Source organism: Lutjanus erythropterus, chromosome 4 (genome assembly GCF_056507025.1).
Source record: "Lutjanus erythropterus isolate fLutEry1 chromosome 4, fLutEry1.hap2, whole genome shotgun sequence".
NCBI classification, from domain to species: Eukaryota; Metazoa; Chordata; class Actinopteri; order Lutjaniformes; family Lutjanidae; genus Lutjanus; species Lutjanus erythropterus.
In genome coordinates, this window is record NC_139320.1 from 17894642 (window position 1) to 17919643 (window position 25002).

The 25002-nt window shown below is 38.0% G+C and overlaps 2 protein-coding genes across 4 annotated transcripts in view; both read right to left on the minus strand.

The window, feature by feature from the left end:
- The window catches only part of vaspb (vasodilator stimulated phosphoprotein b), a 43724-nt gene extending 33307 nt beyond the window's left edge, over positions 1 to 10417 (minus strand). For 2 of the 3 annotated variants that reach the window (XM_084717184.1, XM_084717182.1), the window contains exon 1: positions 9933 to 10415. In XM_084717184.1, the coding sequence (XP_084573310.1) occupies positions 9933 to 9937 (5 nt within the window). In that variant the 5' untranslated portion in view covers positions 9938 to 10415. Of the gene's footprint in view, positions 1 to 9932 lie in introns of all 3 variants that reach the window. The other variant, XM_084717183.1, reaches the window with a different exon arrangement.
- Positions 10418 to 20160: 9743 nt separating this feature from the next.
- On the minus strand, positions 20161 to 23837 carry snrpd2 (small nuclear ribonucleoprotein D2 polypeptide). The gene is made up of 3 exons (XM_084717185.1): positions 23683 to 23837; positions 22161 to 22340; positions 20161 to 20598 (listed from the first exon to the last, which is right to left on the minus strand). Coding segments are annotated over exons 1-3 (357 nt in total). The 5' UTR covers positions 23685 to 23837; the 3' UTR covers positions 20161 to 20423.
- Positions 23838 to 25002: the final 1165 nt, after the last annotated feature.

Genomic DNA, 25002 nt, shown 5'->3' on the forward strand with positions numbered 1-25002 from the left:
TAGGAATGTTTAAGATGGCTGACAGCACACAGCAGTTTTTATACTAACTGGCATCCATTATGCTCCATTAAGCAGTGGACCTCTGATGAACCCAGTGTATCTTTGTGCCCATTAGCAGTGCTGACCAAACAATATATCACTACAGCATTTCTGCCCACAACAAGCTTTGGTTTCACTATGCTGTTAGGCCCACGCTCTCCATCAGCTAGTATGATGTCACTCTGTTTGGCTACTGCAAAAGGGACTACAGCATTTTGTTGCCCACTGTGAAGCAGTCCGCCCAGGAGGGGTGGGCGGTATACCGGTGACGGTGGTACCTCCCGCCACGCTTCTCATTGACACAGATTTTGTTATCCCGTCATTTTTTAGCATACTAAAGTTCTAAGGTTCCCAACCTGACCTTTAATTTGTTATTTGGTAGTTTTAATAGTTGTTGAGGCAGAAATATGGCATTTATGTCATATTTAGAATGAAAATAACTTACGGCTGCCAAGTTTATCTCCTGTGATCTGTCACTGTCTTGCTGAACAGTCTCATGGAGTTGATATTTTACAGTTCTTCATATTATTATCTTAACTCATTAAAGCAAGTCATTTGGTGTTCTCAGAGTCACTCTATTGACGATTTTGACTCCGACAGAGTTCAGAGTCGACTGGTGTGCGAATCCAGCAGAGGGTTCGCACTGCATGCGTCAGATACAGTCGGCCTAATAAGTGACCCAAAAATTAAAAAACAAAGCTATAAAGGAGTTCTCACTCGATGTTAGCTTTCAGATGGATTCTTGGGGAGATTTTGACCGTCTTTCTTCACCACAGCCTGCTGTTGAAGGTAAATCCATCAGATGTAGCTTCTTTTGCCAGTCGGCTTTTCAACCCAGAAGTGTTTCGGATAAAGTATAATTCCAGTATTCTCACATGCTTCGGGTTTTCACTTGGAATTTGTAGATTTTAATTGTGGAAGCAAACAACTTATTGAAAGGCGACAAAGGGACAGACCAAATTGGTGATGTCATCATCCGTCATATTTAGCTCTACTTTGCTACATCCATGAAAAACAGCATCACTTGATAAGATCAAGGCAGCTGTATACAGGTTGCTGTAAATCAACAAACAGCTATCACAACTCTTAAATCAACATCCTAAATAAGTGCTCCTAGCTACTGCTATCACAGCTTCTTCTATCTAATGATAGAAAATGACCTTGGCAGCGCAAATATGTCATTTCTTTCTGGATGGTTAAAACAAAACAAAACAAAACAAATTATCACCCCTTCCTAGAAGGAATCGTGAAACATAAACACGTCATGCTGAATTAATGAAGCAAAATGAAATGGCAATTCAAGCTGAGTATCAGCTTGTAAAAGGTCAATAATTTCAGTGCAGTGTAAGGTGAAAAACATCTAACTTAGTGTTGAGATTGAGTTTCCTTTGCTTCAGGCCATGATAATATTTATCTTGACAATAATGAGTTTCTGAAACAATATTTACCTCATGTTTTCCACCATAATCAGCAGTAACATTACCATTAGGACCTGAATTACTTTAGGATTGTGCAAACTGCCAACATCTACCCTCAGATGATAACGAGTTGACTCTCAGATACCGTTTAGACTGAGGTTGGTATCCATTAATATCTCTGGCTGTATTAAACAAGTCCATGAGGACCGCTTTACAGACGTATTGACTTTACCTCCATTTGATGAATAATCATGATTTTTCAGGTATTTAATTTACTGAATTAGCCAAGAGCAGACTCAGTTTCTGGAAAATATATATCACAATAGGGGCGCAGCAAATAACAATATTCATTTATCATTAATTTATTTTAATGGATCAATTAATTGCTCAGTAAAACTCAAGTGCTCAAGTAAAAATAAAAAAGTGAAAAATGTCCATCCCAACGTCCCAGTGTCTATGGTGATGTGAAAAAGCAGCAAAACCTCATATTTGAGATGCTGGTTCCAGGGAATGTCTGCTGATAAATCAAAATGGTTGACTATTAATTTTTTATCAGTAAAATACAGTTAAAAAAGTAGGTAGGTTAATTTCACTATCCAACATTCTTGACCAAGGAACTAACTTAGAGGTGAAGGTGGTCCCTGGGCACTGCTCAGAGGCTGCCGACTGCTCCTGACTTGGGATGGGTAAAATGCAGGAAACACTGGGGCTGGGTGTCATTGCATTAATTTCTATTAGACATTTTGTTGGCATCTCAACAGGCTGAACTACAACCCCGTCAAATACAACTTTAACTTCACTACACCACCGACTCTATGTGTTGTGGTCACACGCCACTTCAAATTGAAGAACTCTTGTGGCGAGCAAAACTATAAAATAGTCATAGCCCTAGAGAACATGTTTCACTACACTTTTATAAGTGAAATAACCTGTTGCTCAGTATACTATTTGTACATGAACGTGTCAGGCGCTCTTGGAAAACTGGGAAAAAAACAGGACAATCAGGAAGGCAACCCAGGTACTACATATTGATAAACTTGATAGAGTCTGAATCCAGAACTCCCAGTGCTAGCAATTTCCCCAGAAACTGGGAGATAAGATTCAAAAAAGTTTCAAAATACTAAATTCAGTAAACAACTACTTAATACGGGTGACACATGACCAACAAGCTAGTTAGAGTAAAGGTTAAGTTTAAAATAAGTGATCACAGGAGAAATAATAATAGCATACAGAGAGAGCATAACAGCCTACAGGCACAATTAAAGAATGAAAACATCGGCCACCACAGAGGAAACTGGATTTGTCACCAAGTAGACAATAGTAGGTTTTGTATGTTGAGCAACTCCTGTAGCAAAGCGTCTAATCCAAGAGGCAAGCCGGCATAATGGCCTATTTATGAGTATGAGAGGTGGGAGGACCGAGAGGGGTAAATTGTTTCAGGGGAGGGGGCTGCAGTGATTGGGTGTTGTGAGAGACAAACTCACAAGGCAAGACCATTTTAATAATGGAGAGCATGGAGTGATGAAGCATACGGGCTTTGTGATCATTTAGTCACACCAACTGTACGGCGATGCATGCACAGAGGGAGTCTTTTGAAGTGCGTATCAACATGCAACTGTTTATGATGCATGAAATAAAGCCATTATTCTTAATCCATTATAGATAAGAATTCCCACAAGCACACCCCAATTACTTCAAATTGTTATTGCTTCTGAGGCATGGGGGGCAAGTGTGGATATTAGAAGGGCTTAGGGTGAAAAACAATTTTAAAAAGGCTGCTCATGTTCACGATAAAAACAAACCCAAAAATTTAATGTATGAAGAACGTTGGTATTCACGTACAGTTTGCAAAAGACGATGAAGGTGAATCAGAAATCTTTCTGCTCAGAGCAGTGCAATTTTACATTGATCTAACCAGAAAACAGCAGCATTAAAGCAAAAATTGAACCAATGTTATGGCATACAAGGATTTTCTTGCTTTATATTTTAAATCTTAAGTTGGATTTTAGGAACAATAAGATTGATTGTACCTCATGGGATGTAACGATCAGTCTGGATTGATGTATCAATTCAATAATCAATGTTCCAATAGCATTGAGGCAAAGTAAAAACATATCGTATCCATATCCATCTCCATATTGTCATCTTTAAGAAACGTCTTTATTTGGAAATCCCCCTGGCACAATTATGTCACCGTTTCTGCCCAAGCGCACCTCTTACCTAAACATTCAAACAATATTTGAAGAATGAGGATATTTACTACACTCTCAAGAATAAATCGGCTGTGTGGAAATACATGCAAACAATGTCATAACGAGATCATACACTCAGGAACATGACGAACCACAGCATCCAGTCTGCTAACTTGTTGCTTTTGCTAGGCAATATCAGCAGCTGTTAATAAGAAAAAGTATTAATAAAACATGTAATTTGTTAAGCAATGAGTAGAGGAAAAGTACGCTAGCAGCTAGGCTAATTCACGCGATGTAAAATACCATACGCTTCAGTTAATGGTGACTAGCAAAAAACCCCAAAACGTACTGCTTATTAACCTTTCAAGTCATTACTGAACCAAATTTTATATCTTTGTTAAATGCTCTTGCTGTTTAAACATGTTTCATGTGTGTTAGTGGAGTCAATTTAAAGCTACTACAAAAAGTTTTTACCTGGTTATGAACAGGCTGAATTTAATACTGAAGCCTCTATATAACATACATGAGATCATCCAAGATTAGCTGTTTGTATAGTTATTCTTAAAGCCTGCGATCAGGTCGGATTCTCCTTCAAATCGGATGAAATGAGCCTGTGTTTACATTTTACCAGGCAAAGTTACAGTGAGTTGTAGCCTACGTTAGCCAGTTAAAATGAAGCAGGAGGAGAATTTTATTTAGATTTTATTTTTGATGTTATATTTTGTGGTTATTACGATGGAAACATTAACTGTTCCTTGTTGTAGCTTTAAAGTCAAGTTAAGTGCACGACTTGTTCCAATTAGTTCTGTTGTGCTTTTGACCATCACAGAAAAAAACAGCACACAAATAATCATGAGTGGAAGCTTCCTCTTTAACTAAGTGTGTTCAATGGGCATATAATACTGATGAACATTGATTGCAGGCCTCTGAATCAAATCAAATTCATATCACCGCAGGCTTTGTGATGTCAGCAAATATTGTGTCGTTGCCCTAAGAATCAATTATAATATCATATCATATCGCGATGAAACACCCCACACAGTCTGAAAGTGTATACTGATATCAGACTTCAAAAGAAAGAAAAAAAAATCTGCGCACAGGAAGAATTGTAAGAACAAGTGGAGACATGAAAAATCTTCATCCCAACACACCAGACACATTGTGGTGAATATTACACAACACCATGGCATGAACACGCTGCTATCGCAACACCAATGAGTTTCATCTTGTTATCCTTACATGGACATGCGCAGTAATATTGCTAAATGCTTTAAATAACAGCTACTGGCCTGTTGGGACATGAGGTCAAGAAAAAGTTGAACACTTCAATACAGGAAGAAGACATGACAGAAAAACTGCAAAGATCACTGCTGGAGCTGCATTCCTTTCCATTTACTGCCAAGGCAGAAAAAAAAAAACACTGGAGCCGAGACACAAAGGAGACTGAGGGGGAGGCCATTTCCCTGCTTTTAAGGCTGATCAATACTACGCTCATGCAAGACTGTAAGGAGGAAAGTGGAGGAGCCCAGTTTGGCATCGCTTACAGGCATGTAGAACCTCTAAACAGAGCACGGGAAACTTGTTAAGAGTGCAAACAGCGTGTTAAGCACATGCATTACACCTGTCTGAGTGTATGCTCACGTCATGTGTGTTAATTCTGGAGCCCGAGGCAGCCATACTGCTGGTGTCAGGTAGGAGAAGTCTTTTAGTCACACAGAGCCAGTCAGTGAATCATATTGGGAGACAGGAGTCACCTCTGACAATAACAGTGAATCATTATGCAGATGATGCACTTCCTGCACCACCTAACTAAAAGGATAAGATAAGTCTGAAGCGCTGATACAGAGCTCTAAACACAGTCATCTTTCACTGAGATAATAATGTGGAAGGAAAACAGGGAGGGAAATTTGTAAACACGACAGGTGAATTTCTTATATTAAAAAAAAATATATAGCCAAAATGCGTATGTGCATCTTTTCCAAATGTAGGACGCTCTTCCTCAAACCAGAGCAGCAACAATGAGACGATCAATCTATTAGTCACCTGAAAGAAAATTAGATGCCAACTATTTTGATAAGTGATTAGTAATTTTGGTCATTTTTCAAGGGAAAATATCAATGCTGCTTAAATGTAAGTATTTGCTGTAGAGCTACAAAGATAAATCGGTTAATCTAATATTTGATTATTAAATTAATTGCCATGTATTTTGATAAACGATTAATCGGTTTGAGTATTTTTTTTAAAGAAAAAAAGAGGAAAATCCTCTGATTTCAGATTCTTAAATGTCAATATTTTCTGGTTTCTTTAACCCTTTATCACAATAAACTGAATATTTTGGGATTGTGGGCAAAACAGGACATTTGGGGGCATCATCTTGGGCTTTGGGAAACACTCATCAACATTTTTCACAATTTTCTGATATTTTACGGACCAATAAACTGCAATCAGTTAATCGAGAAAATAATTGGCAGCCTAATCGATGATGGAAATAGTCATTAGTTTTAGCCCTTTTCTGTTTTCTTCCTCATTTTTTTTTTTTTTGTATTTTTATAGACTGAACAATTAATTGTGAAAATAACCTCATAATAATTATTATTATTGTTCAGTAATGAAAATCAGGATTAGTTGCAGCCCTACATCAGCCAACAGATGTGCATTGAAGATTCTCGGTGGGGAGATCACTGTTTAGATGGAATAGCAAGACATTTTTATTGACTGCAAATGTAACAGACTGTTTAATTTTGGGATGCTTTACTGAACCATTTTCTCAACTGGGTCAAATTGCTGAACTTTTGACCAACTGACTGCACTTCTGTGTCAACATTCACATACCACAGGCACGGATGACAATGAACATGAGTGGAGCTGCATTCCAGTCTCTACCTATTATACAAGGTGACGTGAGCTGACCACAATGGAGGGCCAGCAGGAGCAATATCAGATAAAAAAGACCCTCAATCATCAAGTCCAGCGTTTTAACACACTTAGGCCATTGTGTCAATATTTAAGCACACAGCCTCGTTTACAAACAAACTTGCTTTATCTGTTACGAATTAAAAATCCTCTAGTGTTTCAGTGGACAGTACAAGTTCGTTGAGGTGGTGAGAACCTTGCAAAAACAGCAAATTTGATTATTGCTGTCATTTACTTTTATGATAAAATGAATATATTTCTTTTATATTTTATAGTCTGGGAGCCCCTGATCAAGACAGGGGCAGACAGATGATGAAACCTGAAATGCTCGACACTTTCATATTTAGCCTAGACTGTGTGACATTGGCGCAGTCTAGTTACTGCACCAAAGTGGTTTATGGTTGCAGCTGAGCGGTTCAACAATAAAGCACTTTGTTATCTTTTTCTATGATGTGTAATAGGCCTAATTTTATTGTTTACCATGTAGGACCAGACAGTGTGTTGTCATAGTGATGTGGACGTGTTGTCTGAAAATAACCCTTAAACCACAAGTATATCTACAGGTATATCAAAGGAAAAAAAGTTTATTATTTCTGATGCTTTGCAAGCTAAAATTGATAATAAAATGTCTGTTTTCTATAAAGCATGAAAATGCAGCAATCTTTGCTGATTATTTCATTAACTTAATTAACAGCCTCATTAGCGGGGTATGTTTAGTGCATTACTGTGAGTGTGGCAGGATTTCAGGCAGCTTAAGTGCCTCCTGTTCCTGCTGTAATCAAAGTTACTATGCAGAAATATGTGCAAAACAAATACAAACCCAGGGACCAACCCATGTGCCAAGCTGAGATATATTGTTACAGAAAAGGGCAGCATGTTAGGTTTGAGATAAAGAACTAGTCACACAGGTTATCAGCCCTGCACCACTGTACTCTGCTGTACCTCACAGTCCAGAATTAAACTTGCATCTCTCAAGCTCTCAAACGACAAAGTTGTTCTACGACATGAGTAGGGTGCTACTCTTGTTTAAATGTGAAGGAGTGAGGGAAAATGAAATGGAGTCAGCCCAGAGAAGAAGCGGTGGCTTCAAAGCATGTAATTGCCAACTGCACAGGCTGTGACAGGATGTGGAATTTGTGGACATGAGCTTTGTACAGAGCAATTTTGTTCCTGGTGCAAAACCTCGGTATTCCCAGAGGGAGAAAAATAGTAGAAGAGGGATAGGTTTAATGTGTGGCCGAGGAATGCATGACATGATATAAACAGCAGATGCATGAGGGGCAGCAGGGCGGCAAAGTGGTCACTGTGCAGCAGAAGGAGCCCGGTCTATGGAGCAGAACCCTCCCTGCTGCTGAAGTGCCTCTGAGCAAGACACTGAATCCCTTTCACATGCCCTCTAAGTTTCCCTAACTTCTGACCTCTTTGTTATAAACTCCCAGCTACACCTGAGGGTTTTTTTTTTTTTGCATGACAGTGGTTTGATTTAGGCAGGTGCACTAGGGGAGTAATATTATCATAATATTATGTTTTTGGACTCTGTATCACTTCCCCAAAACACTGTCAGGATATCATTATAAATGCAAAGATTCATGACAGTCATTCATCTTGTATTGTGTTAAAATCTGTGACAGCTAGATAGCAATGTTGTTATCTATCTTCACTGTTCTGATTGCACAAAAGGGTACTACATCAAATTTTCTGCTATTTTTCTACTATGAGAGTTTTCTTAAAAGTTGACAAGAAAAAGAGCAAAATATCACCCTTTTGCCATTTCGGAGATACTGGAATGTCAACACAGACTGAATTAGATGCTGAATATTCAATTTAAGCTGATTTCTGGATGTCTAAACCACAGAAAAGTGTGTGGAAGCTACTAAATTTCACAAAGAAGGCCTTGGTCAGCAGGTAAGAGTGTGGTATTTTGAGAAACTAAGGTTAACAGGTGGTGAAGATCCACACAAACTAGCTAACTCATCTTGGAATAATGCTCAAAAAAATTTGCCTTCCTGACATTGTGAACTACCTTGTTTTTTGCCAAGTCCATAGACCACTGAAGACCTTTAAGGTTTGACAGTGTGTGGGTGACTGAGAGAGGCTCAGTATCAGCTCATCAATGGCATGTGTACTGTGAAAGCCAAGGTATGTGATCAACTGATCTTTACATTTAGGGCGTTTAACTAAATATTTAAGACCTTTAGGATTTCACGTCTAATAGTCTGCCAAGAACTGCTGATCTGCCATAAACAGCCTACAAACAATTAAAACATCCCTCTTCAGCCAATTTATTAACAAAGCAAATGGATGAGAAACTAGTTTGTTATTCTTACAAGTTTATATCTAATGGCCGACCAAAACTGACCATTTTGGGCGACAATTCCTGCCTTCAAATGGAACTTGTGAACTCGTAATTACTACATCAGAAGTCGTGCACACAACTCATGAACTGTGAACTTTCAGACAATATCCACTAACAAGTTTGTGAATACCACAATAGAGGGGGTCATTCGTAGGACCCCTTCTCTTGAACATGGTAAATGCGACCCCATTTGCAGGCAGTAAATCGTTTGTGGTCGGTACCGCCATCACGGCCCACCTCAGGATTGGTGGTGCAACATGAAAAAACTATAGGAATCATATCGCCAGATTGGTGCACAATAATATTGAATCCTGTAAACTTTATAACTCAAATGTTAGGCAAATTAAAGTGTGTTCTTTATACTGTGACAGTTTTCCTAACAGATTTTAAAAATTAGCACAATATCAACTTTCTTGCAGTATTGCAATATATTGAATCGTAACCCCTTTATCGCGATACGCATCGCATCACCAGATTTTTATCAATAAACAGCCCCAAGGTGCACATCAATACTAAACTCCTGCAGCCAGAGGAGCAAAACAAGAGAGACAACATGGAGTATTTTAAACAGATACAAAACTATGTTTTTGTCATCTGACCTGCTCAACAGCCCCAACTTGTGAATACTTTCTTAAAAGGAAACAGGACTTGAACAGGTAGGACTGTGCCTTCATTACAACCACGCAAACACGAGTCTTTTCAACAACCATCAATATTTTTTTAATCAAGTTATTCACCAACCAAGGTCAAAAAAACCTGCTCCACGGTGGCATGTGTGCCCCTGTGAGTTGAAACACTAAAACAGCCAGAAGCTCGAGTTATTCCTGTCTGAGAAATGCGAGATTAAATGTGTTGGAAGCAAACTGCTTTGGCGATTAAAGAACCAGGCAGAGTCCGCAGAGACGTTACAGGGTCAGGATTTACCAGTCGCCCTTTGTGAAAACGAGTGGCCGAAACACAAAATGTAGCCTGGAAACACAATGAAGATGAAGGGATTTGAGCCGCTTTACCCACCTCATTGTTCGGCCGGAGTGGAGATCCTCTCCTCGCAGGCAAGTTTGGCTGACTTCAGAGCTGAAGCCCGGCGGTAAAAGTCAAACTAGTGAAATAAAAAACCGAGGAAAATCGCCGAAAAAACACGCATCTACACCCGCAAACGGGGTAGCCACTAGCGGTATAAAGAAGCACACCTCGACGATTTCCTGGTTTGTGAGTCTGGAGCGGGAGAGGAGGGAGGAGAGAGGAGATACAGTAGTGGAGCGGGCTTGTCAACTCCAATCACTATCCCACATTGGTTTGTTTCTATGCGAGCTGAGGAGGTGAAGCCGACAAGAAGCGGAGCGACACCACAACCACAACTTCTCTGCTCTCACTTTGAGCTGGCTTACAGCTCTGATTGTGGAGGTTTAAAGTGTGTCTGCGCCGGACTTTTCCCTTCTCCCTCGGTCGGTCGGTAGGTCTGTCTGTGTAAATTCATTTGAGTCTGGCCCAACCCGCCAGCTTCAAAGTAGGCTACGATCCCATGATGCCTTCATGGGCAACTCGGACAAAACAACGTCGGGAATGTGAGGGGTGATTTCTTGACTTCTGCTGTGTTTATCCTTGACGTCCAGCAGCAGAAGGTTACAGAGGCTGAAATTAGACATACGGTAGAAAATAGAAAAAAATACATTTACCCAAGCATTGTACTGAGCATATTTTTGAGAAACTTGAATATCTGCTACTTCTACACCACAGTGTTTCAGAGTGTCTTTGGTGCCAGACACATAAATCAGTTGGTCAATATCACAGCTGTATCAGTCTATAATGGTATCAGCACTTTTTAAAAATATTTATTATATTGAGCATTGAGGGTTTTTTCCCTATTTATAAGCTGAATTTTATGAATATTTGATTCCTTTTTTGACTGAAGTTTAATATAGCCTACATTTTCTTTTTTTTTTTTTTTTTTTTTAGTTCATAGTTATCTATAATAAATTTCAGTGAAAGTCTTGTTTCAGTGCCCAGATTTCATTTTGGATTTTCTACCTATATTATGGCTGTCATTACTACACGATTATTGTGGGCAAAAGAATTCACAATAACAATATTATCACTATAGCCATTGAAAATTTCAAAGAAAAATAATAAGGCTGTCAATTTCATCTTTAACTTTTTGTTTATTGTGCATTTTGCTGCCTTTAAAAAAAATACATTTAATGGATAGTAATAACATCAAATTGAATTTTACTGAAATAAATGTCATCATGGCAGCATCAGCAAATTCTTGTTTATTTATTTTCCTACACAAATCATATTCATTCAACTTTGTTTCACTTTAAATTTCTCTCCTGGCCATCCATGCTGCATTGGTGCACTGGTTTTTGGTGGTTGGGTTTTCTAAATTTCCAATAGTATTTAAAGGCAGCATTTCATCTGAGCCAGGGGGGCCCAGCCAAGCCCTCCACCTCGCCCTACTGGCTGTCTGGGTAACTTCAAGTTTCTACTAGCAGCTGCTTGTGTGATTATTCATAGACTTTCTGTAGAATTTCATCTGGAATAAAAAGATAATGAAATAAAAAAATGAAGGGTAAGAGAAGTTCAGTGCGTCACATGGCCCAGTTTTCAACACTGAGATATTGCTCAGACTAAAAGCACTCCTTCCTAATGGGGACAGAAGTGGAAGAGAGGATGAGAAAGGAATGCATTACGTCTACATGGCATGTGTAAACATCCAGAAAGCCAATATGCCTTTCGTCTCACTACACACACACACTTAGACATACAAGCTGACTGCTCTGAGCAACTGTTAGTCTGGTATTTTTTTTATAGTCAAGTGTCCCCAGTTAACTCTACGGACTGAAGTTGAAACTTTTAAGAGGACAGTCTTTTTTTCTCCATTGCTGAGTTTGCAGTTTTGCAGATATTAACACCAGATCCTGTTTGAGCTTGTGCTCAAAACATGTGCGGAGGTGTTTGTGTGATTTTTGTTGGCTCTATCTCAAAAAGTTGGTCCAGTTCCCAGAAAGTAGCCCATAAAGAATTAAAAACAGTCATGCAGTAATTTTAGGTTTCTCGGGTGCTCCTCCCCACTACCACAGCTTTATTTCCACAGCTGACGTAAGTCGGTCACAGGGGCGTAAATATAGACAGTGTGGTCGCACTGGGGCCCGTGGGATGGAGGGGCCCGTAAAGAGAGCGGGGGTAGTGTTTGGCAGAGACCAGGCCCTTGCAAGTGATTCAGATTGCCACCTCAGAAATATGCCTGTGTTTAAAAAAGGATTCACATTACAGGGTTAAAAGTTTTGTTTGTTTTTACTTACCACTATGCAAACTTGTATTTGTTGTCATATATCTAATATCCTGTAGCAAAATTATATGCTTTTTCTACATACTTTATAAAAAACTATAAATAACCTATAAAACAATAAAATTTTATAAATAATTTATTATTTTCCTAGGTATTTTTGTCATGTAAAGACATGCAATGATATGTATGTCAATGCTGTCTTGTCTATTTGATCATGTGACAACATGGTACAATATATACGGTAGGTATGTGCCATATCGTATCAGTCATATCATGATAATGTCAGTGTAACAGCGGAGGAGTTTTTTTTTTCCACAAAAGATCAGATTTACAACAAACCACAGTAACGTGTAAGAAATAGTAAAAAGACAATAACAACAAAATGAGCAGTACAACAAGCAGAAGCACCAAGTTAAGTGTGAGGAGAGCCAACAAATCCTGCCAAGAGAGCTCAACAGCTACTATGAGTTCTAAACCAAAAATATTTTTCAGTATTTTTTCATGTAGTCAAGAATATAATTATCACAGAATACCATGAAATATTCTGATGTTATTTTAGGACCGTATTGCCCACCCCTAATATACGATAGCTAGTTTTGGCACAAAGTCTATCAAGATTGACAAGCTGAACACAGCGAGCAGGCAGTCATACCTTAAGAAAAGACAAGAGAAAAAAGAACAGGAGGGCTAGCATGCAGGTCCCCACTGTAAAAAATCAATTAAGTGGAATCATCAAATATGGTTTCATAAAATTAATGTAGATATACAACATCTGTTAAGTTACTTAAACTTAATATTTCTGGTATTTATTTTCAGAAAACTTCAGAACTTGTAAACAAGAGTTCTTCTGACTTGAAGTCTTTTGACTTAATGTACGGCACAGACTTCAATCAACTCATTAAATTAAGTTTTGATTGGCATATTAGCAGAGGGTTAAAACTCAGAGATCCTTCGTATTATAGCTTTAAGAAAACATATTTGATGAAAACTGCATGTCACTAATACACTTCAAGACTGGTCAGTTCCTTGTTTTCACAATAATGAAAAAAGTATTGAATTTACAAAGTGAGTGAAAAGTTATAAAATGAGCTCAACTTGTCCTTTCGACTTAAAATTTTAAGGCAGCCTGGACACTTTTTTTTTAAAAGTTACAACCATTTTATTTATTTATTTATTTATTTATTTGTAATAGTGGCACTGGGGCCTGTTGAAACACACACTGCTTTGTCACCACCATCTGCAGCTGTCAGCGAGGGGGCCTCCTGAGACTTGTGGCGACAGTTGATGATGAGATGTGTGTGCATGTGTAGATGGAAAAATTAAAAAATATGGGGGGAAAAAATGGCTGACAAGCAGCTGAAGAAGCACAGGGCAGCATGATTTGGACAAAATGGATGTGCTTGGTCAACCAGAGTGAATTACACTACTCTGTATCCCTCTATCCCTGAGTTTGTAGAGAGGCTATTATGTAAACAGACTGCATTTCTACTACATCTTACATCAGAGCATCCAGGACTTGTTGAAGCATCCAGTCCTGAGGCGACGTCTGAAAGCCTCGGCCTCCACTGCTGGCTGAATAGCAGACAAATAAAGAGAATGATTCAACTGAAGACCAATCAAGGAATCAAATTGCCAGTCTGGATCCTGAGGTTGGCAGCAGTTAGCCAGACAGGGATTATTAGTAACTGTGCAAACTATTCCAGACGAGCCAATGTTTGATCATCTTTTTAAGGTCACAGAGAATACATGATACTGTTTCTCAATCATTTCAGTTCTCTCTCAGTATCGTTATAACAGGAGGAATTTGACTGGAGGAGGGTCAAAATATGCAAAGGGGAGGCGAGACACAACTGTTCACCAAGAGGTGGGCTGCAGGCCAGCTTAGCAAAGGGCAGCAGTAGGATTGCGGACATTGTAAAGTCCAAATGGCATAACTTGAAATGTAGGCCCTGAACTCATCACAGGGCAAACTGGAACCATTACAGACTGACAAATTATACTAGACCACTATCCTTACAGTAAACGCTAAAAAAGGAAATTATGCATTTTTGTAAATTCAGAAAATATTTTAATAGAAGTGTTACTTTATGAAAGAAAAAATGTGCAAGATAGACAGGTTACTATGATGAATATCAAATGAAAAAGGCTCAAGAAATCGCTCACATGTCAAATTTAATATCTGTATGTGTATCAGATTAGATAATGCTTTCAAGATCCAGAAAAAATGATTATGTTTTCAGGACACACTGTATGATTAAACTAAATTGGCTCATAAGTCAAGTTAAAGCGTGGTGGTTGGAAAATTGGGTACAATACCTTTATGATCCACTAGATGGCAATATGACCTCAGTATGTTAGGCTATGAAAAAGTCCCACTGCAATGAACTGGAGTTCCTCAAACCAATTGTGTCCTGTACTTTCCTATGCTGTGTAATCAGTGTGAAACTACATTCACCCCAGGACTAAGAGTCAGCAATAAAATAAATTAGGATGGTTTCATTTAATTTAATTTATTTATATTAAAATGTCAGCTGCATTTTTTGTCTCAACATCAAAAACAACCAAGATGTCTTGTGGTGTATCTGAATACAGACCATAATGCCACCTTTCCTCAAGCAAAACATATTATTATCCTAAAGGCCGTTCAGGCACAGTCAAACAAATGTGTGTTTCAACAAATAAATAAAGATTTTTTTTTTTTTGATAAGTGCATTTTCTAAATACCCACAATTTTTGGAAGCTAGTAAAAATTACTTAATGACTCATGACCCATGAGCCCTGCTATGGGCCTGGAACATCAGCACAAACTGACCTCACTTAGACCTAAATATAACCGCCATTATATCCAACAACTTATTCAATACTAGAGCTGAACAATTAATATATATTATTGAAATCACAATCTAGCCAAGTGCATACCCAAATTGCAACAGCTTCATTTTTTTTTTTAAATAAAGGTATAATAAATGGCACTATGATGCTATGCCCCAGCCTAAAAATATATTCCACAGACGTAAGAGAACATGCATGTTAAACCCAAACTCCATCAAAATCACTATTTTTTTCTATTTTTTCCCAGTGAAAAGTAAATACAAAAATTACAATTCCCTGTGTCTCATATCGCAATCTTGACCTCTCCTTTTTCTTCTTTCTGTATTTTAAAAAATCTCCTAAATTTGAACTATAAAGTTAATTTATGCTACATAGGCCACAGATGCAGTGCTTGTTTGTAAATAGGCCCGGCTCTACATGCAGCAGCAGATACACCTGATCCCTCTTGTTGTGACTGTCACTGAATGTGTCCTTACAGTTCCTGTCATTCACACTTAAAGAGAGATGAGTGAGGCCAGTGTTTGTGTGTTTGTGTTGAGCTGATAGCCTCTCCTCCTCCTCCCCCTCCTCCTCCTCCTCCCCTTCTCTCTCCTCCACCTGGCCTGGCTGGGCTCTGACACCCGCAGCGCGGCTCTGCTTGAAAACAAACTGCGGCGGCAGCTCCGGTTACCGGGGCCGATCGATGCGCTGCACGGTGTCGTGTTGCTCGGAGGCTCGAGTATCGATGCATTGCCGATCGCTATCATAATCACACTTCCCCCCTCTTATCGCTTACCTACTGAATAAAACATCTGCCTTCCTGCTCATGGATCGCTCACCCCTCCTACCCAAAATCTGGAGGGAGAGACTTCTTGGAGTGTCTTTGAGATGATGAGTGAAGTAACATGAGAAAATTGCACGATGATACCCAACAAATGAGGTCCCCAAAGTTGTTTTTATCTCAGGCATCTCAAAATAGATCCAACAGATTTCGTGACAGCACTTTGTCCCAAGTTGTGGTAACTGTGAGGTGAGCTAATTAGATTAAATCCTATATAACCTATTAGTAGATTAACTCTAGTTGAATTAAAGGGGCGGTTTAACCCCCCAAAATCAAAAATGCATATTTTTCCTCATACTTGTCGTGCTATGTATCCATCTAGATTGTTTTAGTGTGAGCTGCTGAGTTTTGCATCAAAAAATACGTTCAACACCAGCGTCTCTCTCCAGAAGTCACAACCCTCATTAGTCAAGATAATCCACAGACCTTGCTGTGAGCAGTTTCATGTGGAAACTTTCTTTCCAAACAGAAGAATCTACCAGAACTACTAAATATAGTAGCACATGAAGCTGCTCACAAGAGGATCTGTGGATTATCCTGAGTCATTATTTCTGGAAAGAGACATTGCTATTGAGTTTTCAGATGTATCATCAAGCCGAGTGCTTTTTTAGTCCCAATCAAGAGAGGGCAGACGTCTCTACTGCTGATATCTCCAAACTCAACATCTTACACCAAAACTATTTGGACAAATAGCACTACAGACCAGAGGAAAATATGTAGTTTGGAGTGAACTGTCCCTTTAATATTATTATATAAGTTACATCTTCATTTTGTTGGCTACTCATCATCCACTGAACATTTTTAACACGTCGTTGCACCTCATGTCACAGTCACGACCTAATGTATCATAGTCGGCTCAGGTTTTTTGAGTCTCTGTTTCAGTCTCCACTGGTTGACACGACACAGTCGCATGATGTTTGGAAATCATAAAATAGCCTAAACACACAAGAGCGAGTTCTAATAGACAATGTTATTATAGCAAAAGCAATCAAAAGTTTTTTGGTGAGATATTAGATCACAGAATTTGCTGGAAACCTAATATAAGATACGCACAAGCGAAGTTGTCAGAGTGATGCAATGATGGAAAAATCTAAACACATTCTGGATTGCAAATTATTGTACACTCTGTATTGTAATCATTGTTGTTGTAGCATGTCTACACTGTAAATGATTTTAGGCTGATTCAATTTAAAATTTTAAGTTCTGCTGCCTTAAAAAAGTGAATCGACTGAACATGGTTTGAATAATGAGGTCAAAGTCATCTTCTTAGGTTTGAAAATGCAAAACCAATCGAATAAAGTGAACTTGAGAAAATATTCAATATTGTGTGGAGCACTACCTATAAAAGCACCCTATTATACCTGTAAACAATGTTAGATATCACACTCTAATTTTTTAAAGTCAAATTCATGGAAAATCAGGGATCTGGTGGTGTTTAAGACTGCAAAAGCAATGTACAAAGCAAGAAATAATTTACTTGCTTGCAATATACAAAAAATGCATAGCCTGAAGAATCAAATTTCAGAATTTGGCTTCAAGTCCAGCTCCATCGTCCAGCCACAGTACAAAGTAAGAGGTCTTCAGCTTGGGTAACCTGGGTAGTACCCTTAAATTTTCGGATCACAAATTGCCACACTGTAAATCATTTTATGCTCGTTCAATGTAGGTAATTAACTGAACATAATAGTTTGAATAATTAGTTAAAAGTTATCTTATGGGTTTTGAAAAGGTAAATCAAATTGAGTTAAATGAACCTGATTAAATGTTCAAATTAAATAAATTTAAAGCTACTGCAAAGAGTCTTAACTGGTCATGAAACAGTCTCAATTTAATACTGTTGCCTCTACCTACATAAGCAAAGCATCTGTGAGAAGAAATCAGACTGAAAGAGCCTGTCCTTTTTTTCCCAGACAAACTTACAGTGAGTATTTGTTAGCCTTTTAAACTGAAGCAGGAGGAGATTTTTATTTATATAATTTTATTTTTTATGTTATATTTTGTGGTTACTATGGTTGAAACACTACCACTTTTGTCCACAGGGGCCTCCAAATTCAAGATATGACAGTTCCTTGTGGTAGCTGTAGAATATTAAGTTTTGTCAACAAAACATAATAAGTTGAATAATTTTTTGAAGTCATCTGATGACTTTTGAAAACGTGAATCTAATTACGTGAACTTGAGAAAATATTCAAGTTCAATAAACTTTAAATATTAAGTTGAATCAAATAACAAAATCTCACCGCTTACTCTGCTGTTTCTTCTTTCCATGTCTGAACATTTTTGTGAATATGTATGCAGTAGATTACCTTATTTTTTTCTCTATTCATTATTTTGAATCAACATAATTTAATTAATGGGAACTGCATTTATACATATTATATTCTGCTCTTTAATTTAGATCTGGAACTAGATAATATGGTACACTTTATGTGCATGTATTGTGAGTAATGATTACGACCGGCAGAGTGATATGTAAGAAGTTAGGTGCCACGTTTGTTAAGTTGTCCTACATTTTGATTTGAACATTAAAGTGAATGGAGTTACACAGACAAAGCTGTCGCCATGCTCTTGCTTTACCCACACCCCTACAACAGTTTAATTCAATAACAAATAAGTTTATAGATGAGACAGAACCCTAATATTATCATCACCATGTTGCTGCTGTTTACGTTCAACCTGTACATATTGTTTCATTTTAGTTTAATTTTATCCTATTCCATCCTGACTTTAACTAATTATATGTGTTAAATATCTGTACAATCAAATTAAATTTACCTTAATATTTAAACCATGACAGAAACAAGCAGTTGACTCATTTGTGGGCCTCCTTGTGGCCACAGGTCCCTGAGCAGCAGCTGCGTTTCCTCACGCCTCGGGCCTGCAGCGCAAAGTTTTCCGGCCTTTGCAACACAATCTCCTCAAACTTTTGGTAGGCGTCAAGATTCGCCTGGAGCAGCAGAGCAATAGGAACCATTATATTAGTCACAGAAAAGCTCACTGAATCTCACATCCAGGGCTCAGACTGAGTCCTCCTTCTGTCCCAGCAGGCTTCACCTGAGAGCTGTAAATCAGTGAGGCCTTGTTGGCCACACACAGATGTACCACAGGTGCTGGCCTTAGGCACGCTAGGGTTAATACCGAGAGCAGGAAGGTGTTGTGTAACGTATGGTATGACGCATCAAATGTAAAGATGTAGGGTGACAGAATACTGTGGCATGAAGGGAAGATTAGGCGTAGTTAAGTAAATTTTTATAAATGTATTTTTGAGTCACATTCTAATTTTAAGGCCTACAGCTAAACCAAAGGGGACTGAACACTGATACAGAAATCAATAACATTCAGCTCCCCAAAACTGTAAAATACACAGACAAGCTTTTTATTTACTCATGCAATCAAAATCCTGTGCACTTGACCACTAAACCTGAGAGCAGCAAAGAGCAGAGGTTAGGTGCCAACTGTTAGAAAGAAGTAAGGCGAGACTCGCTGTTAAGCTATTAAGACAATTAACAAAGTGGTCAGGAGGGGCTGAGCGGCAGAGGAGCAGCCTGAAATGGAGAGAGATGAGGGTGTGAAGTGACAGTCAGCACATCTGGTCTCATCAATAATGCAGTGGGCCTTTAAACGGCAGTTTGTCGCATATTGAGCGCTGCTGACTGAAATCAAGCCCGACACCTAAGATGCTGTCAGGGGAGAGTGAAAAGGGTGACAGCGGGAGAGGGAGGAGGAGGGGAGAAGGCTGGCATGGATACCCAAGAAAAACTGAGTAAAAAGAAGTTTTTGCTAAGGCCCTGTCTGATAAATGTAGTGTGCGATATGATCAAGATAAAAAAATATCCACCAATAAGGTTAGAACAATGAAAACACACTACTGGTATTAAATAATAATAATAAATTAATAAAGAAGAATGATCAATATGAATGTTGGACATTTGAACTAGACTGAAATTATTAATAAAAAATGTATTACATAGAAACATTTAATCAAACTAGTTTTCAATCATGTTTTAAAAGCTGGGACAAGCTTTGTCTAAGGAGTTCGTAAATGCACCAGAAATATCACTTCGGTTAACTGTTGGTTCTTATTTCCACAATGTCAAATACAAACATTTTTGCTTTCGTAAAGTGTCCTGAGCACAGCAAAATAATGAGAAATCGAAGCAGAGGGCACTGTCTCTGCAGATACAGACACTATCACACACCTCTAGTGGGTCATAAGGGAGTATTAGCAGGGATTATGTTTATAAGTCTATATGTTTTTCAGGAAAATGTTGTCCTAAAAGTAAAATGTACACTCACAAAACTTGAACTAGTCATCAATTTTATTATTAAAATGAAAAATACAGACAATTCAAAACAAGTTATTCTTGTGCCTGAGTGGCTCTCCAAAGAGTACAGACGTTATTTGACACTACGTATCTTAGCCAATAGTGAGTGCAGTGATCAACATCAAAATAAACAACCAAACCATCCATTACTGGTAGTCCACCACCGCTGCCTTCAAAACAAACAAAAAAGACAAGAAAAAAGGCTCTGAGACCGATTGAGCTGGGCATCTATAAAGAGTTCATTTTCCTGTGATCAGAGGATTTCTCAGCACGATGATAACAGAGTCGCCCCTCAGGAACATTTTAGAAATGTAGCGGTCCTTATTCACGGGCTTAGACTTCTTCTTTCCCTTTCCACTCTTGGGAACCTCCGTCCACATCTCCTTCACATTCTCCAAGACCATGTTGCAGTGCCTGAAATGACAAATGAGGATGTCAAACACTGAAACTAAATATTACTGATGTCAGAAGGAAAAGAAAATTCATGAAAAGACAAAAACACATTTATTTTTAAGTGATATGTGTGAGTTGTTTTTTTTTTGTAGCATTTTCAAATTTTCTTCTATTTTGAATCTTCTCTTACATATGACATAAATTCATTAGTAATCCACACCTGTCGTACAAACTGTGTACAGACAGATTTGTTTAGAGTCAGACAGATATAACGGTCGGTTGATACTGGCATAGATACTACCTAATATTCTAATCGGCCCAAAAAGTCCAGTGTTAGGCCCTAATCTTGTTTCACTTAAGAATCATAATGCTTCAGTCTGAATAAATCTGGAATTTATATATGACACCAGAATTAATTAAAATAAATTCAGACAAATGTAATCCAAAATATTATGTGATTGTTGATTGATTTTGTGATTGTTATTTGCACAGCAATCTATACAGTTCAGAAGTTGTTCCCTCACTATGACAGCTGTCTCAGGGTCTTTCTGCAGGTTGCTGTCCAGCGTCAACCTCTATTGTGGTGTAACATTACCTACTATAAGCTATAATACTATTTTGTCTAATATAGCTGCTACTGCCACATTGACCCCTTCGGATGTAACTTCACAACAGACCATTCTTTCTTTTGGTCTGTACAGTGCTGCTGTGATATTAATATTTTCTAATCTTTTCAGGTCCTCTGACACAAGGAGTGACACCGCTACATTTTTCAGTCTTTGTGAGCTGATTTTCAACAACAGGACCTGAAACAAAAGGCTTGGTGAATCCAACTTGAAACACTCATTTGTGCAAATCTCATAGTAAAAAGTAAAAGAGATTTAAGATAACAATATGAAAATGTTCTTGCAAGAGACCTGATGATGTATATCTCAGATTAACTAAAAATAAATAAATAAATGAATAAATAAATAAAAGATGGTATCAGTATGCATCAATGGACTGAGAAAGTGTTATTGTGCCAAGCCCAAAATCTTAACTATCTTGTGATACTGCACCTGTATCTATGAGACAATTATTATTTTGTGAATCACAAGGACACTGGATTCTTGTTTCTTTAATTTTAACTTTTTTTTCATTTTGAGAATAAGTATCAGACATTAAATATCCTATTTTGAGAGGATACATTTGTGATATGAGGATCAAGTTGCTGAAGGGGAAAATGCAAAAATATATTTTATACTCATCTAAAAATCTGATTTTAAGTCGTCTGTGCTTATAACTAGGTGACAGTTGGGTGGTCAGCAATAAACGAGAATGGGTGCAAAAAAGCTGTACTTTTAGACTTCATCATTTGCTAGTATCAAAGTTATAATATCATAGCAGGTATAGGCCACTGTAGAAAAGTCAGTCCACAAAATGACCATGAAAGTTTATGGTTATTAATGTCTGTAAAAGTATGATCCTGAATTAAACAGTATATCAAACATGATTAAAACAGACCCATGTGATGTAGTAAAGTATTAATCTTATATTATGCACTCAAACCTGTGAAATAATAAGTCAGTGATTAGGCCCAGTACCTGTCAAAAGCTTTGACTCTTCCGAGCAGCTTCTTGTTGTTGCGACAGTTGATGAGCACCTGAGTGTTGTTCTTGACTGACTGGGTGAGCACAGACAGGGGACCAGTGTTGAACTCCTCTTCCTCTCGTTTCTGGAGCTCCTCTGGAGTCATCTCTGACTTGGGCTTAGTTAACAGACTCCTGAAAAACAACACAAAACACATCAATTAAAATGTGGATAATAAATAAACAGATTAAATAAGTATGAACAGAAGGATATATTGGCATTAGTATGGCAGGGATATTACCAATAACCGATAATTACCTGCTTCTTGTGGCCAGTACCAATAAGATAATCAATATTTTCACATTGTTGAATCTGAACAAGAAGTTCATATAACCTGTACTATTTACACCTCTGACGCTAAGAAAGACTAAAATGTAGTGGACAGATATTGATGATTTAATATCCAATATCTAAGCCTACATCAAAGAACATAATCTGTCTTTCTGTCTGGCTGTTGTAGAATATTTTTCTAAGAATTTAAATTAAATGCTTTGACACAATCTGTTAAATCAGATGCTATTATAACTGTTGTATATTGGTTATGAATTAATTATCATCATAATTAATTAGTTGTATAACTATGAACAAAACAAGTAAACTTTAATGCCAATTTAAGAGAACAAATCATAATACCAAATAATAATAATAATAATATCACCACAGAATGTTAGATATTTCAGGTGTGTATAGACTTGGACAAAAAAAATAATTGTACACATGACAAAAGTACAATGGTTACAGCTGTATTACATAGTAACCTATTGATTTAATACGTGTCGATCAAGCAGTGCAGCACGAAAGACTGGATTTATTGGCAAAGGATTCTCACTTCTGATCGAAAATACACACACCAAGAAGATATTTCCACTAACACATAATTTACTGTGAATCGTTTATTTCAACTATAATCTCCACTAAGTGGATGAAGCTATTTTACAGTGAGGCGTTGATGACTGAAGCTAACAGACTGATAATTTCCTCTAAAACGCATATCAAAGAAAAAGCAAGAAAATTAACTTCACCTACTGGAAAACACTGGGATGTGATTTCCCATCCACATATTTACTACAGGCTTTAACAACGTAATTAATCACAAGTAGTAAGACGCATGCTCTTAAACTTTGGTTCTTGGTGTTAGCATTCGGCTAACTAACTTCTATCAATGCAATTGTGCGAGTTCTCACTTGTACCTTTTCAATTTTGGCACCAACGCAACTTTTAAATCATGAATCGTGTTCTTATTGTTATACCGTAACAGTAACGTTGTTATGACATATCTGAGCCTAGTTTATTACGGCAGCGAAAACGATCACAAAGGGTTTATTAACCCCAGCTAACCGGCCTGGGCTCCTTTTCTGAAATGCTAACAAGGTTAGCATTCCAACTGTTAGCTACTGGCTGCTGCTTCAGCGTTCATGCTCTGTGACCGAAAATGAGCCACCTCGTAAAGACTTATTGACCGTCGCAGATACATACATGGTTGCTGATTTATAGAAACAGTCTTCTTAGATCGTATTCCACTCGTATCCCGCTCGTCTCCACCGGGTGCCTTCGTATCTGAAACGATTCAGCCACAGTCGCGTGGATCGATCTACTTCCGGGTCGACTAACACCCGCCTGAAGTTTTCGTAATAGCTACCGGGTTACCATGGTTTCCTTGTATACCACGACAGTCGCAAGTATCTACATAAAACAAACTTTTTTCTTCACTTGTTATACACTTTATAGATTGTTACTAAAGGCTGGCAGTGGTGGAAAATACACAGTTCTGAGGTACTTGACTGGCTATTTATGGCTTTTATACTGCATTAATCTGTAGGTCTACTCCACTACATTTCAAAAGCAAAATAAAAATTATTTACTCCAATACAACATTTGACAATTATTGTTACAGGTATTTACCATATTAAAAATAGGGCATAGAAAATAGTTTAAATCAGGTCCACTCTGCTCCACTACTACATTGAAATGCCAATAACACATTTATGCATCTGTTATTATAACCCAGTGTTATAATAATATTGTATACTGTAACACTGGCTGGATCCATATTCTACAGCATTTATGCTGCCAATTTCTGATTTTCGTGTTGTGTAATGAGTATATTTTTCTGACATAATGGAGTTGTCTTACACCGTGTGGGTACTACTATTTTTAGTGAAAAGGATCTGAATTTCACACCAGACTAGAGATAAGAGACCAAAGATGATGAGAAGAAATTGATTTTCCCATTGAAATAGATACATGAATAAATAAATAAATAAATAAATACATGCATAAAAAACAATAATAATAATGATAATAACCATCATCATGATCACCACCATGGTTGAGGATGTGTTATTCATATCTTCAATAGAGCACAGTTAAATAAATAAATTGTCACAGGAAAAGAGATGGAGCAGAGGGAGCAGCCAAAGTGATACCGCAGACCCAAACAGATAAGTCTTTGTTTTGCTCTTTAACACAACAAGAACGAGGGGAAAGAGTGCGTGTGTATGTGTGTGTGTGTGTGTGTGGAAGAGAGAGTGAGAGGGAGAGGGAGAGAGAGACGGGGATGTAGGCTACATTATCTACACAGCAGCAACGGGACATTGGGAGATTGGCTTTCTGGCAAGAGACAGACAGACGCCTGAGGGTGTACAACCCACCCACCTTATTTCAAAGGGTGGCAGATCTACCTGTGGAAGCCACTTGCTGTGGATAATGGCAGGGATTGTGGGATTGATTTCCAGAGCTTCACTATATCTTTATGAAGCACACCTTGCTCAGCCAAAAGACTTACATCTTAAACTG

Coding starts and splice junctions, on each gene's coding strand:
- snrpd2 (XM_084717185.1), bottom strand. Junction 20,599..22,160: donor AGAGTCAAAGCTTTTGACAG/GTACTGGGCCTA, acceptor TTGTCATTTCAG/GCACTGCAACATGGTCTTGG.